We start from the raw sequence: 16,619 nt of genomic DNA, 5'->3' as shown, positions 1-16,619 counted from the left end.
TATATACACACTTTTGCTTTGTAAACACGTTCAAATGCTTGTCTAGGACCATTCTAAATTCTCATTTTTATCCTGGCATCTAACTCAGCTTGCTATTGCCTAAAATTTTGGTACTATATTTACTTTCTACCTGTGTATATTTTTACATCCATACTTCTCCACAACTTATGGGAATCACCTCTTCTTCCTTACCAACCCATTCTATGCTGCATTGCTTGCAGTAGATACAAAAAAATATGGAAAAAAAATCCAAAGAGGGGAAAAATAGAACACTGCTAATAAAACACTTGTTTCTGTTAGCTATGAGAAAAAAACAATACATCTTATAAAATTATTTCCATATCTCCAACTTTTCTTCAAACATTTGGTTGGGCTATTCCTCAAAACTTTGCCTTTAATATTGTTCCTCCATTCTTAATAATAATGTGGAAGGTCCAACTTTCCTCCACATAAATCCATTGTGTGACTCTCACACTTTTTAATGAAATCTTTACAAAAGGTGCTTTCCTACACATCTCCCAGCAGCATACTAAAATTATTGGAATCATATTAATGTGTCCCCTATGAATGAATGTAGTTTTGCATAGTTTTGCCACGTTGACATACTCTTACAAGCAATACATAGAAAACATTACCGAACTATCCAGGTATCCATTCCCATCTGTATCATACAAGCGAAACATAACTGAAAAGAAAACAAAGAGGGAAAGAAACTCAGTTAGAAAACACAACAAGTACATCTCTTTTTCACTAGAAAAACCAGCTCCAACCCAAAACACAAAACAGCTAAGTCTGAGTTTCAAAGAAAAGACAGACTAGCTGTAGTTCCACCAAACAAGCTGCATTATGTGAGAGGTTCACTCAGCAACTACCCTGCCACAGTGCCTCCAATGAGACATATTAGCCAGAGAGTGCAATTGCACCTTTTCCACACCATCACCTTAACAAGTAATTTGGTCTTTGAACTTGATTTTACTTTGTCTAGAGGTGATCTGTCTTCATGGTGAGTACTACCAGAAGGCCCTTCTCTCTGATCTCAACAAACGTAGGATAATACAAAATTGGTCACAAACATTGATAAGCCTGCTTAAGTTACAATGCTACTCCCTTGACTGCAGCTATCACTATTCAAAAGCAATACTGCTTTAGAAACTCTTTTCTAACCAACTAAATGAAAAACAAGATTAATATTTTAAATATTTAATCATCTAAATCTGACAACAAACACTCATCACAAACTGCCACCATGACTTCTTCCAGGACTGTACTTGCTTCATTAATTTCAGAATGTATTCCCAACATTCTCAGGAACCACACAGACAAAAAGGTATATTTTGATAATATCCATAAAAAATATATACTTTAAAGATTTTATCATGACTTGATCTCAGTCAAAAGAACAGGTTCTTGCACCATTACCAAAATATTTGGAAGCAGCAAAGCATAAAGCTTTCATAGAAATACTGTTAGAAGACTAAAAACTAAATCCGGAAGCCTACAAATACCCCACTCTTTGTCCTTACTTTCAGGGACAGTTTGTCAGAGCTCTGAAATCCAAATCCCCACCATGCTCTTCAAAACCACTTTTCTTTTTTACCCCTACACCTGTTTTTTTAGGGATGAAGTCAGCCCATGTAGTGATGGTTCCAGGTTAATGTACTGCCTTCACTAACAGCAAAACACAAGTAATCTGTTGTCTAATCAGATGTCTCTGGCAATGTAACATACGACCAATTTAAACTGAGGAATCCTACCACACTGGATCCACAGCAGAAGCTGTTACAGTCCAATAAATTTCATACACAAGCTCGCCACAATTTTCAGGAAACAATATAATGAGAAGCGAGATTAAATTCTTATCAATTAAAGTTCAGAAAGAATTCCATCATTTTTGGACTTACAGCAAAACATATTAACTATATATATTGGCTTGTTTCGCTTATATTCACAATCTTGGGAATGAGTTGATCATCTAATTGTGTGGAAAAAAAGGGGAGCACTACACCTCTCTACCACTTCAGTACTTTTTGCCATTACTTTGCACTGCTCTTAAGAGCTGCAATAAAAAATCTGATTATATTTACAGTAGTACACTATTTCACACCACAAAGGCCCATGATTCATCAGTTACATGTTAGGAAAACTTATAAAAATATCATTCTTTCCCTAGAGTTTCCACAGCAAAAATGTTTTAGCATAAAACAACAGTTAATGCCAAAAGCCACCAGAGATTGGTACGGTCCCAGCTAGTACACCTTCCACCAAAACCTCTCAGAGCTTGAAAGTTAATATTGTCTGGCAAAGGTACCATTAAACATTCACAGTTTCCATAGGGATGAATCACTGAACCACTCAATGATAAAATCACTTGGCTCCCCTTCCTCCTCCTCCTCCTCTGTGATTCTTAGACACTGAGACAATGTTTTACAGCAAGTTTTAGCATCTCTGTGACCTTTACCCACTTCAGAGTAGTAGTGCTTACAATTTTTTTTTTCCTTTAACATGAATCAGTTGTTCTAATCAGTCATTTAAAACCAGACACTAGCATAATTATAACTGTTCCACCTTTGTAGACACAAAGTCTTTCCAATTACATATGTACAGGGTAGCAAAAAGGCTCAATCTGTGTTCTTGGCTAGATTCTGAAAACTGTGCTACTGGTATGGCATGCAATCTCTTTTCTATTCAGACACTGCTAAATATTCATGCTCTTGATTTACACACTCTAGGAGAAAAAAAACAAAAAACAAACCAAACCAAGAACAAAATGATAAAATCAACCAAACATAAGTTCTGATGCAAGCTACAGAGCCCAAGTCAAATTTTCATATTTCTTTTCCCATCTCCTTCCCTGATTATACTGACTGGGCACTCAATTTCTATATCTAGATGGCAATTTAACCTTTAAAAGATGATCTCAAAAGGTGTTCTCTCACAATGTATCATGTTTAGGACTTTCTTTATATTCAGGTCATACATAGATTATGAATAATAGATATGCTGAGCATGCCAAACAGGTGAGGTTCACACTATTCAATACCTCTACACTCTTAACAGGTTAAAAAATCCGTTTATCTTCTGGAATATTTATTAATCTATGAAAATCTGTAGATTATACAGATCCAAAGAGGAAACATTATTTTCTCTTAGTGTAGTCTGTCCTCCAGCCTACATCAAATTTTAATTGAAAACACCACTTTCACATTCTGCTTGTCCTGAATTAAGTTTCCAAATACTCAGTCATGACTAATTTTTTTCCAATTTTTGTCATCTGAAAAAAAAATTAAAACCACTCTTTGAAATTGGTATTGATAATAATGTTTGTAACTTCAGAATCAGCCATATATTATCTTTTCCCTTTATTGTTATAAACTTATAATTTACATTGCAGCCACAGGATTTACTGCTTTCCAATTCCAAAAAAGAGTTAAGTTATACCATTGATTTTTAATGAGAATTCAACTGAAATCAATAGAAAAGCCTGCATACAATGGTGCAGGACAAGCTGAAATTTAGATACTAAAAAGTAAAAATACATGGTATATTTCAACTCTGTATGACAAAGAAGAAAATAAACCCATAAAACAACCATGCCCAGAATTATATGTAGTAAATGCAATTGACCTTGAATACACAAAATATTTAAGTACCATACATATATTAGGTCTTGCTCACTCTTAAATAATATAGAGCAGTCTTTTGCCCATGAGCTCCTATTGCCACATTGGAAGTTCATGGAAAATCCCCACACTAATTATCATCTGCTCCTCTGTCTCTCCTCCTTTCCATTGCTCCAACTCCTGACACCAGAGGAGGCAACTGATCTCCATCTCATGCCATGGGCTGTGCATAGAGCTGCTCAGAGCTCTGGTGGGGCTTGCACAACTTGCTACCATGCAGCAGTTATTATGCTCTAAGTTAAATTCAGTCCTTGGACCTCAGTTTTTCCGTGCCTGTGTTCTGAATGTGCTTTCACAAATACATTCTCAAATTTTACTCATATGATACCAAAACAGTATTACCAAATTTGGGGATCTAGGGGACTTGCTGTGACCTTGTAATACAAAATTGCAACTACAGGTAACAAAGCATCAAGGTACTTAAGCAACATGTAACCTTGTAATGAATTTCTTATTCTGGCAGAAGCAGACTAATGTTTGCACATCTTTTAATACTGAATATTTACTTTCCATGTGATTTCTGTTTTCCTGATTCCACAGATCTTTTATAAACAGACCAGTTATGTATATTGAAGTCTATTTCATCTCAATAAGGGCAATATGATTGATCTGACTGTTCAGGTACATGAAAAACTGGCTTCTAAAACTCCACAATAAGGAAACAGGTTTTCCTCTTCTTCTCTCCAATTTATAGATCAAACTCACACAGTTGTTTTTTGTGGTTTTTGTTGTTTTTATTTTTTAATAGGTAGTGGTGTTGCACCTTAATGACCCAGACCCCTAATTAAAAACAACCAAACAAAACAACCAAACAAGCCATTTCTAACTTTCTGTGTCAAGCACTCCTTCCCAATAGGGATGAGACTCTGATCACTCTTGGTTTTCAGTATTCACTAATAGTATAGAGACCAAGCCTATACCAGCAACTATTCTTTGAGTTAGGATGTTTAATGCAGGTTATTCACCCCATCTATAGATCTCTAAGTATACTTAGTATACTTTGTTTGTTTTTCTCAGATTTGAGAGTAATCAAGAGAAGATTGTGTCGAGAGGATTACTGCAATTACAGAATGTACAATCCTTACTCTTCATTTTAGCAAATGCTAGATAGATCAAATTTAGTTTAAAATTTCATTGTTAGCAAGAATAAAAAATGGTTTCTGCAATAAGGGTACCTAGAACCATATTTTTATAATCCATCTGCTCAAAATAGTTCTTAAATTCAGAGACAGAATATTTGATAACTTATGGAAATAAATATTTAAAATTGAAAGAGAACATACATTCTAGCTTGTCTTCAGGTCTTCCTCTTTCTAGCAGTGACAAATAGCAAACAATATCCTTCAGCTGGATCATGTCTGGTAAATGTGAGTTGGCAGGAGTTGGAGGTCTGGATGTATAGGTACCCTTGTTAAGTCTCAGACCTGGAAATAACCCATAACCTTTGTTAGTCTGAACACACAATATAAGCAGAAAACGAAAACATAACTCTTGCATGCATTCATCTTGGTTTTCTGTGACTCTCAGATTACTTTTTAATTTAAATGTTAAGTTTTAAACAATTTATGTTCAATGATTATCCAGCAAAGGTAGAATTAAAATAAACTATCCAAAAAAAAAAAAAAAAAAAACAAAAAAAACAAAAAAAACCACACCCACCCAATTATGGAAATGGCATAAACTTTTAATTTGTGCTGATCTGATTTGACTACAAAACAATTTGGTGAATATTTTTGTTCTACCATGCTAGATGCCAAAAACAATCCCTGCCCAAGTCTGAATCCACTTCCTTGTGCTTGTAGAAGATTCATCTAATTTATAGACTGACAACTACACTAACTGAAGATGTTTTAGTGTCAACAAAAACTCTTCCAAGTATATTGTTATTCCAAAACCTCAGCCAGATGTGTGTCAGTGCAGCACATATTTAAAACACAGAAGTCTCAGTGACAGGCTACTAAGAAAATAAGTTTAGAACTTAAATATTAGTCATAATAATTGCTCAGATATTGTGATTAATGGCAGTTCCAGTGAACCACTTGGAATTAAAGTTTCAAAATTGTCAAAATTTTCATTTCAGTACAAGATTAGTATGACCAGTCCTGATAATATTACTGGAATCTGCAGGACCAAAATGGGGAAAAATGGGAAGGACAGCAGAACACAGAGGAATAAGTAAGAAAACTTTCTTTACAAGTTTGTTGCATTTCTCACTTATGGAGGGCTATTCCCTGTCCCCCTAAATTTAGCTTGAAAAACTTCATTGCAATCCAGATACATTTTCAAAAACCTATATTTTAAAGTGTATGCCTACAGGTTACGAAATACATGTTAAAACAATAACATAAGCCAAAAAAGAGCAAACTGGTGTGCAAAAAAGTATCTTGGAACAAACTCGATTTTTATTGCTTCAGGCAAATAATAAACACTAAAATTAAATAATAAATGAACAGAAATATTTAATAAGGCAATGTTATATTTAATGAGCTTGCATGTCAGTTAAGTGTCATTAAAGTAAAGACATTTTAATATTTTATTCAGTTAAATGCAAGCTTTAATCACACAACTTACACAAATAGTTCATATTCCAGTACTACGTAAATCATATTCACAGAATAACAAGGATTACAAAACCTGAGATAACTCTTCTCAAATAAATGGTGCTGAAATCCAAATGAAAACAAATACAAGTTTTAAGGTATCTTTTAACTCATCATCAGCTGCAAGGTACAGATTAAACATTACTTCTTAATCAGAGGTGGGAAGGGTTGGCTGCAATGACTTACAGGTGACTTCCAGTCCAGCTGCTTACCTGGCATCTGTTTCCATCTCTCTTCAGACACCTTAACTGAAAATACAGTTTATAAACAGACATGAGTGGACCAAAAGAGACTACATGCAAAACAAGCACATACCTGACAGACTGATGAACCCTGCTACTTTCTTTATCATTTTCTCTAGCTCTCACTTATCCTTCCATTTTCCAGAAGAATGTCAAATATTCCTGACAAAGTTATTTTCCAATACAGTCAGCTTTTTTTTGCACTACTGGTAACATTTAAAAATGACTAGATACCCAAAATCAAGTGTTTCTACAGTTTCCATGGGCACATCAAAAGGCACCAATGCACAGCTTTTCCCTTTAAAAGTTACAAATTATCAGGATGCAACATTTAGTTTAAATCATGAAATTCAATTACAATATAAACCCAGTACATTTTCAAGCCCAAACAATTCTTGCATGAGGTTGAAATGCCTCTCTGAACATGTTTTGCGTATAACAATTTATCAAACAGTCCTCCTGGTATTATGCTAAAAACATTCAGAAGCTTCCTAAACTGATATTGCATTATACTATTTCTAAAGCCCTTAGTAACAGAAAAATGATAAAAACTCATGACAAACTCAAGGAAAAGTTAGTATAAACTCATGACAAACTGAAGGAAAAGTTAGTATAGGAGAAAAACATGTTATGAGGCAGTATTTGAGTAAGAAATTTAACATACAGTTTAAACAACAGTAATGACAGCACCATCCTTTAGTGTTATAAAAATTATCATTATTATAATTTTACCACACACAGGAATAAATTATATCAAAGAGAACTATAGTGAAAGTGAAGAAAGCTGAGTACAGCCTGAATTTACAGAGCAGAATTTACCTGTGCCCTCTGAAATCAAAATCACTTTTAGTAATATACTAACACCCACCCAACATTTTAAATATCAGTAGCTGTTAAGTTTGTAGGACTAATAACAACAGAATCACACATAGACAGTTAAAAGAAACATCAGCAACTGGCACAGGAATGGTAGAGCACCAGCAGGAGCCTCCTGCATCAACCTTAAAGGTTTTTAAGTCTTTTATAAAGAAGAGTAGGCAACAAGATCATGTAACCATAGCAATCTGTTTAGCATTAACGTGACAAAGAATGTCCACTTGGTGTCTCAGCTGCATCACTATTGTGAATGAAAAAGATTAAACCATTTAATTTCCATTCCTTTTCAAAGTATTTTATGAGTTAGTTTCTCTAATTTCACAAATAATCCCTCAATACGTAGTTAAGAATTCCATATATTTACAGCTATTAGAAGTAAAACAGCAGGGTGAAGGAACCTTTAGCTCTTATATTATTGATTTTATTACTTACCTCCAGAAAGGTGCTGTGGTTTGTTTTTTATTAAGGGGCTGCAGTGAGAGATTTTGTTCCTAAATGATGTAAAAAGGTGTTCAACAAAATCATCTGGTAACTCTGCCTCCAGGAAAGTCTTCATAAACAGCTTGAATCCCTCTAAATCAATTGTCTGCAGTGAAGGGGAAGAAAAAAGGAATAAATTTATTTTAATTTTTTGTAACAAAAAGTTATGCTAATCCATCAAACAATATTCTGTTGAAAAAAGTTTAGGACTGTATTAGAATATACTGATTTCTAAAGATTTAGACTGGCACACCTATTCTTGAAAGTGATTACTAGATTAAGTATTACTTTGAAAATTCACAGTAGTACTATAATACCTCAGAGCACTGTGTAAAACAGCCCAGAGTAAATTCAGAGCACTTATATCAGGACCCTGAAATCAAGTTCCATGCTCTCAAATTTCTTGATTAGCCTCCAAAGCACCTACAGAGCTCCTAGGGACATACTGAGGATGTCTTAGCTTCTCCTGTAATTAGGCAGACAAAAAGCAGGGGATTTTTGGATGCCTAATTCAGGGAATTGGAGGCCTCCTGTCTTTTCTTACATGGCAACATACTTTCCTGGTGTTTGTCAGACTTACTAATCACCCTGTCTCAAATAGGCTTGAAGAGTCAAATAAGAGTGCTCAGACAAGCAGCATTACTTAGGAAAAAACAAAAGTTGTTGCTCCAAAACATTTGTCATTTAGCTTAATTTGGTTTTGCTTTTGCCAGCAAGGTAAGAGCTGATTAATAACACTCCAATAATTTCTTCTGTTAAAACAGCATTGTCTGTAATAAAATGAATCATAGACTATCTCAAGTTGGAAGGAATACATAAGAATCAATCAGTTCAACTCCCTGCTCCTCACAGGACTACCTGAAACTAAACCACATGACTAAGAGCATCAACCAGATGCTCCTTGACCTCTGACAGGCTTGGTGCCATAACAAAGACATGCTCTGGAAAGCCTCTTCCACTGACCAACCAGCCTCCCAGTGAAGAGTCTTTTCTTGTCTGATCTGAACTTCCTCTGATGTAACTTCATTCTATTTCCTCATGTCCTGTTGCTAGTCACCAGGGAGATACCAGCACCTCTCCCTCAAGGAAAGTGAAGGCTGCAATGGGATCACAGCACTGCAAAGCATTATGATCCCAATTTACCCTGCTAATAGAGAATGAACACAAAGGTATCCTGAAACATATTTACCCAACTGCATCTTTATAATAGCATTTGTGACTTTAAAACAGCTTATCAATTATTAATCTGATAAAACATAGTGTTAATTTCTTCACAGATCAAGCAGAACAGCAACTCTTCATTGTTAAATAATTAAGGGATAAATCCACATGATACCACAAAATTGACTATGAGAAATTTCCATATGTTTCAGGAATACTCCATTTCTCCACAGAAAAGTCTAGTGCAACTCCTTTAGTTCACCACAGTGAATGTGGAAGGATCCAAGAACCAGTTTGAAACCATGCCACAAAAAAAGAAAATAGAAACTGAATTTTCAAAGGCCTCAGCGAATTTGGAATCTGAGTCCCAATACAGATAATTTTTGCTATTATTTTAATATAATTTTAAGACTTAGGACCAGAGACTTCTTTTCCCCTGACTTCAACATTTACTTTTTTAATGTATTTATGAGATATTGAAATTTCATGTGCATATTAAATAAGGAATTTCCTATTAAGATCAAGACCTAACTACCAAAGGGTAATGCTTTAAATGTGTATCATCATCTTTATGAGGGACCAGCAACACAAATTTAAAAATCTGACTACTCTTATGTAAGTCATAATTTTCAGGAATGCTAGACTGGCAAGAGGGTATTTCTGCTGAGCTTCCAATACAGAACACTTCATCTGAGAAACAAGTGCAGTAAAGCCAGTAAAACTCATCTCTTGAAGGTAAAAATAACAGAGGCTGGAAAAAACTGCTCACAATGCCCAAGACAGCTATAAAACAGAAACACTCACCCTGGACATGGATTCCCTATCTTTATCTCATCAGACAGTTTCAGCCACACTCTGACTTTGACAAAACATACACTCTTTCATTCGTGCTACAAACTTTATTTTTTTTTTCTCCCTAATAAAGCCACTGACATTTAATTCACTGTTTATAAACTATGAATCACAATAACAACTGGATTTGTATCAGCATCCAAGTAAATCAGTAATTAGTTACACTAATATTCACTATATAAATGTATTTTTATCTACAAGCATAACAAATACATTAATCACTAAATCAACTGACTTTAACAATGTGAAATTGCTTTGTTAAATTGTGCATTAATGAAATGCGTCTTAGCTATCTCACTAAATCATATACACAAAAAAAACAGCTAAGCGACAATGGAAACTAAACCAAAATTATAATCTCATTTAAACTCAGATTCATGGATGGCCATGTAAATATCTTTACACTGCATTAATCTTTTCTTTATTTACATTGTCTGCTGATTTTATGTAAATATTGCAAAAAATATTCCCTGACTTTAGAGCCACCTTAGATTTTAAACTGTTGTCAGAGTGATATTGGTTCTCCAAGATGCCAGTAGTAATTAAATCCTTAATGCCACTTTTTTTTTTCCACTTAATAAGTTCAGAATTATACCTGTGTAGAGAATTGGATAAACAAAAAAGTTTGAAATTATGTACTTCTTTCTTCCTGAAGACCCTCTTTCTCAAAGATGTTCAAACTTCTCAGTATTTTGTAAAGATGGTCAGACTATCATTTAAACCAATATCCTCCAACACATGTTCCAAACTGCTAGAAAAGACAAGAGATACTAAAGTAACACATGGCTTGGTTGCCATGTCCATTTATTGTATTTGACATTCTGACTTCCAGCAGTCACAGTGGCTCAGCAAAGGACAAAAGAAAGTGTGTAGTTGTTCTAAAGGTTGTTCTACAGGCAGATTTCTTCAGCTGAAAGTGCTTTATCCTCTGTTCTAACACGCTCTGCAACCTTATTCCCCCAAGAAAGTAGCAATATTCATACAACCAGAGTTCAGATGTTGCACATCCAAAAGCTTTAAAATTATATATAAGTCTAGACAGAAGCTGGGTAATTACTTGAATACACATCAGAAATGTTTAGAATGGCCAAAAATGCAGGTGCAAAATCACATGCTGGATACAAATAATATATAAAACCAGTATAGAATGTATAAAATCCTGCCTAAGTGAGATCTCTGTGTAGAGCCCTGTGATTAGGCTCTTGCCTAAAACCCCAAGATCTGGGATTATAATACTGCATAGCTGAAAAACATTCTAGAGCACCTAACACAATAGATTATCCTCTTAGAAATGAGTTCTAAAATGGTCTAATCATTACTGGATATTTCTTTTTGCAAATGTATATACAGTAAATAAGAGAAGTAAGCTACTCTACAGCAGACCTAGGAGTAGTTTGCATCTTTGAATCATCCATCAAAATTCCCAATGAGAAAGGATCTTCCTAAAACAGGCTCACTTTCAAACTGCTCTCAGTGCCTTCGCTATCATCTCTCTCTCATTTTAATACACATAACTTATTACATGACCATATAAAAATGGAAGAATTTCTTAAAAGAAATCCTGAGAAGAGCACTGCACAGAGGTGTTAGAGCCTTCTCACCTAGTAGAAGTATAAGTACTGAGTATGGTTCATTTAGAAAGAACAGAGCATGTCAAGATGCAAACCACTTGCTCAGCTTAATTTAAAGCTGCTTTCACAATAGCAAAAGCAACACACAGTATTATAGTAATTTCCTTATTCTGCAATTATAGACTATTTATCTTTTTTCCTCATGAAATTTTACCCTTCTGAAATAAGGAAATACTGCAGCAAGTAAGTACCCTTCCTTTAATTATCAGCATTCCCCCTCAACTCCAGCCACTTTTCAAAAGTATTGTAGAATGTTTTGGTATACAAAAAGACAAAAAAAGAAGGAAAGCAGAGAACAATAATTTTCCACCTTAACGTGTATCATGCTTGATTTCCCTTTTAAATCTTACTGTCATTACCAGAATTTCTCAGATGAAAAGTTCAGAGAATTTTCATATGGTTTGAAAATAATTTATTTATGCTAATGAATTTTCAAACATTAATTAAACAGTTCAGATCAATAACATCAGAATAATATATAAACCATAATGGTGGATGTGGTTTTCTTAGGCATGCAGGCTAATTGCTTAATTTTCAACAGTTGCTTGCCTTCCAGAAGCTCCAGCTGAATTTAAATGAACCTGAGAAAGAAGGATTTAGCATTTCAGAAAGCATTTTCCATGACGTTTCACAAGTGAGGGGATGAGAGCATGAGAGGATGCACCAAAGTGACAACAATTAGCCTGGCATATTAATTAATTCATTCCATTTCACAAGAGACTGTCAGGGCAAAGCGAGACTATAATCACAAATTTAAGGATTTCAGGAAAATTTTCAACATAACAGAGATAAAATAGGACAGGAAAACATGAAAGAACTTTCAAATAATTTGGCCCAAATCATCTGAGGGAGTCTAAAAGAAGAAAAAAGAATCTGTGCAGTTTTAGCTTTGACTCTAACAAAAAGGGTACCAAAATTCTTGCCTGTAGGTCACAGAGAAATAAAGGGTTTTATACTAATCATATAAAACTGAATTTCTATTTTTATATGTTCAACTGACTCACCAAGTTTATTGGAGGTCCTCTCTTATGTTTTACAAAAATAAACTTCACAAAATAGGACTTCCATATTACTGGGTAGTAAAACTTCATTTGGTAATGAAAACTTTTGGTACAACTCCAAAACTACTACGGAGTTTCAGCTTATTTAAACTATAAAATTCGTATAAAATTGATTTTACTATACTTTTAGAAGTAGTTAATGCCTACTTATGGATTTTATCAATATTTCTAAACACGTGAAATTAAGAAAAAAAACCTAAAAATTATACATTCACCTTGGAGAAAAGGAAAAGAAATGTAGCACATGGGCAATACTGCATAAATTTAACTTTAAAATTATTTTTAGGAAAGAAAACAAACGTGTAAACCATTTAACAATTTCCATATTTTCTGAAAGCAAACATGGAACTCAACTCACTATGACTCAATGCATAGGGAAATTTAAAATTTTCATCTTTTCCCCCACAATAAATTCTTGGGGAAAATCCATAACATTTAATTAACCATCCTTAAAATTTCAAAATTAATCCTAGCCCTAAACTTCTGTAAGTATTGGGTTTTGTTTTTTTTTTTTTTTTCTCTAAGCTCCTTCCAAGCAGATAAAGAAGAAACAGACCAAAGTTTGTAAAGATGTTAAAGTCACTGACTGGCCACAGAAAAAAAGGTTCTCACTGTCCACATTCATGGAAAATAAAATCATCCAACAAAACAAAAAAAATGTGCTACGCACCAATACAAGTCAGACAATCACTTCCTTCTGAAAACGGAGAAAAAAAAGGGACAGATCTTTCCTCTTGTGGGGAAAAAAAAAATCTCCTGGTAGGATCAACTCACCAGGGGGAACCACCTTGGTTCATTTCCCATTTGTCCAAAGAAATTCAAACCTGTGTCTATAAAGAGCATCCAAATACCAAAGAGCTGAAAAGTCACCGAAAGCAAAAATAAGGTTTCTGCATGTCTGTGCCAACAAAATTATTAAATATTTATTTGTAGAAATGTGACTGAAAAAATTACTGATGAACTCCTATGAATGAGGTGATCTGAGCATGTACTCACAGAGTTGTATCAAAAGAGGCCAAAATGTTTCAGCTGTTAAGACAGCACTTCTGGACACATGGAAAAATTTAAGACACTTAGGTAAACTTTATAGGAAATAGATGAGATAAGATTTTATTTGTTTTCTTTTTTAAATTGCCATACCAGATTCAGATGCTATTTTTACTCAGAGAGGAAATAATCCATTCAGGATCTGCACCTATGCTAGAAGAAACAGAACAAATATATGCATTGCATATGTATAAATAAATATTCATCCATACACACTAGCATATACTGATGCTAAATGAAGCAGCAAACAGCAATTACAGATTTCTCAGTGAGGTACCTCAATGCCTCTGGGACCATAACATGTCATCTCACATTCTGCATATATTTAGCAATTAAAGTTTGGGATGTATGCATAAGTCCAAAAGATCTAACAGTTGTGGGGTTTTTAATGTAAATGCCATAAAAGATTACATACAAAAAATTCCACCAGTGCAAAAAACTCACTGATACTTTCTTATGATCAAGAACAGAAGAAGCAGTTTTCATTACAGTGAAACAAAGCAGACTAATCTGTCTTTATTTCCTCATGTTATGAGAACATTCCTGCCATGATGTCTGACTAAGCAAATACAGAGAGATTTTCCCAGTTCTGTAACTTCAACTGAATTGTTCTTGGTAAAGAACCCATACCCAACTGTTGTGTTGTGGTGGAAATTTTTCTGGCTTTTGGCTCATGGCATCCTTCACTTTACAAGTAAGTTATGATCAACTAGGATTTGCTCTGCCAACTCCCATTACTTTGGAGAAAATTCCTTGACTCAAACAGCCCTTTAAGAGCCAGGATGAAGCATAAATTATTAGGTGAATAATTATCTTCATAATATTATTCTTAAAATAATATAATACAATAAGTTTATCACGGAACTCTGTTATGCCTTATACATTTTTTAAAATATGAATATATACAACTAAAGCAACACTAGCTACATGGATAAAAAAAGTGACATCTGCAAAAGACGATACCATATAGCACCTATTTTTCATAAAATGAAAGTCTGGAAAGAGAGAGAGAAAGAAAATGCCATTTGTGTACAGACAGAGTATGGTAGGAGGTGACATCTGGGCCAGGCAAGCACAGGCAGAAGTTATCAGTCTTTCTTCCCAGATTCTTTGCAACCCTATCTCCATTGCATCTTGGCTATCAAGGAGGCATTACTGGGTAACTACCGTGTATGAGGTGGGGAAGAAGGGAGGAATTGAGCTGCAGGGCCCAGATTTGGAATCAGAGATTTCAACCACATCTGTAGGTAACCTAATTAGAGCAGCTGCCTGACACTCTTAAAAAAAGGGTGATGGAGAAGACAAAGGAGCAGACAAAGACTTTTTTGCAGTTATAAAGAATAATCTGCACTCATGGGAAGACCTGAGATACGATCTAAAAGTACATCCTCAGAAAACTGTAGTTCCTTCTACCCCAGCAGCTAAAAGCTCCTGGCAAGCTCTTCAATGGCCCACCAAGCATTCTGGTAGATTTACCTGTTTTTCTATAATACTACATTTTAAAAGCCAACAAAGTACCAAATTCTTCAGCCTGGCCTTTTGCTGTCCTATATCTCAGAAAAACTCTCCTATGAAGATGAGCTGAGAGAGCTGGGGTAGTTCAGGAGAGGAGGACTTTGGGGAGACCCTATAGCACCTTTCAGTCCCTAAAGAGGGCTCGCAAGAAAGCTGGTGAGGGACTTTGTACAAGGGCAGGTAGAGAGAGGACAAAGTGAAATGGCTTTAAACTGAACAAGGGGAGGTTTAGGATAGATATTAGGAAGTTCTTTATAGTGAGGATGGTGAGGCACTGGAACAGGTTGCCCACAGAAGTTGTGGATGCTCCATCCCTGGCAGTTTTCAAGGGCTCTGAGCAACCTGGTCTAGCAGAAGGTGTCCATGCCCATGGCAGGGGTCTTGGAACTAGATGATCTTCCTGCTCAAAATTTTAGTTGATACTGTTTTTTCCTAAATCTGAACATTAATTTATCCTTCTTAACATACCACACGAAATCATATGAAAGACCTTCAAGCACACATAAAAAGACACATTTGAACAAATGGCAATCGTTGAACCAAACAAAATAAACCACTAAAGAATCTTAACTTTAAAGAAGTGGAAGTCACAAGGAAACTGAAGACCTGGCACCTGATCAAATAAAGTTTTCAGAATAAACTACATATTTCAGGAGAGCTTCTAGGATGACACTGATTACTTTGACTAAAGAATTCACAACTATGAAGAAGCAAAACCATTTAAAATAATTTAGAATTTTTAGACACACTAAAAATCTCACTTCATTAATAGTGAAAAAGTAGTCTGGATTTTAATGCTTCTATTACCATACAAAATACTATAAGCCTGACATTAAAGCAACCACTACTTTCCATAGTATCATGACCATATATGGATTTCTTTGGAATGTATCCAATGTATCTCATAGATATGTGGTAACTAACTTACTAAAGAATTAACATCACTATTAGAACACTAATATCTTACTTTTCTTTCTACTCCACACCAGTGACATAAAGCAAAGCTCTTGCTTCCCACACTTCAGTTTCTTTTGAATCCCAGATAAGCAGAACAGGAGGGACTCCAAGAAAAGAGAAATGTGCACTAGTCTATGCTTAATATGCTTTAAAAAATCTCCAATTACCTTGATAAGAGTTCTGGTTCATCTCAAGCACTCCCTGATAAGGACATTAGGCTAATTTACTGCTGCTTCACAGAGGGTGTCTCATTCTCAGGAAGAACAGGAATTGAAGGACAGGTTTCCGAGTAGTAGTTATGATTTTGATTGGCAAAATAGCAGACAATTCCAGGTTTCTTCTAGTTTTGTGTCAGACATATATAGGCCAGCATTCAGCTAAAACCACAGGTCTTTATCTCCTTATTATGGTTAACACAGGCTATGGAGGTGCCTGATTCTGTCCCAAGCAGCTAAATGGCTTCTAAGACCTTGAGCAAGAGAGAGGGAGAGGCTGAACTCCATCTACCAACAGCATT

At 35.0% G+C, this 16,619-nt stretch overlaps 1 protein-coding gene across 3 annotated transcripts in view; it reads right to left on the bottom strand.

Moving 5' to 3' along the window:
* The window catches only part of DGKB (diacylglycerol kinase beta), a 326,673-nt gene that overhangs the window by 239,255 nt on the left and 70,799 nt on the right, over positions 1–16,619 (bottom strand). For all 3 annotated transcript variants that reach the window (XM_079302918.1, XM_079302917.1, XM_079302919.1), the window contains 4 exons: positions 7,831–7,984; positions 6,493–6,528; positions 4,964–5,104; positions 636–685 (listed from right to left, as the gene is read on the bottom strand). In XM_079302918.1, coding sequence (XP_079159044.1) covers positions 636–685; positions 4,964–5,104; positions 6,493–6,528; positions 7,831–7,984 — 381 coding nt within the window. The remainder of the gene's footprint in view (positions 1–635; positions 686–4,963; positions 5,105–6,492; positions 6,529–7,830; positions 7,985–16,619) is intronic.

This window comes from Erithacus rubecula, assembly GCF_903797595.1.
Source record: "Erithacus rubecula genome assembly, chromosome: 3".
Lineage (NCBI taxonomy): Eukaryota > Metazoa > Chordata > Aves > Passeriformes > Muscicapidae > Erithacus > Erithacus rubecula.
This window is presented reverse-complemented; position numbering and strand designations above follow the sequence as displayed.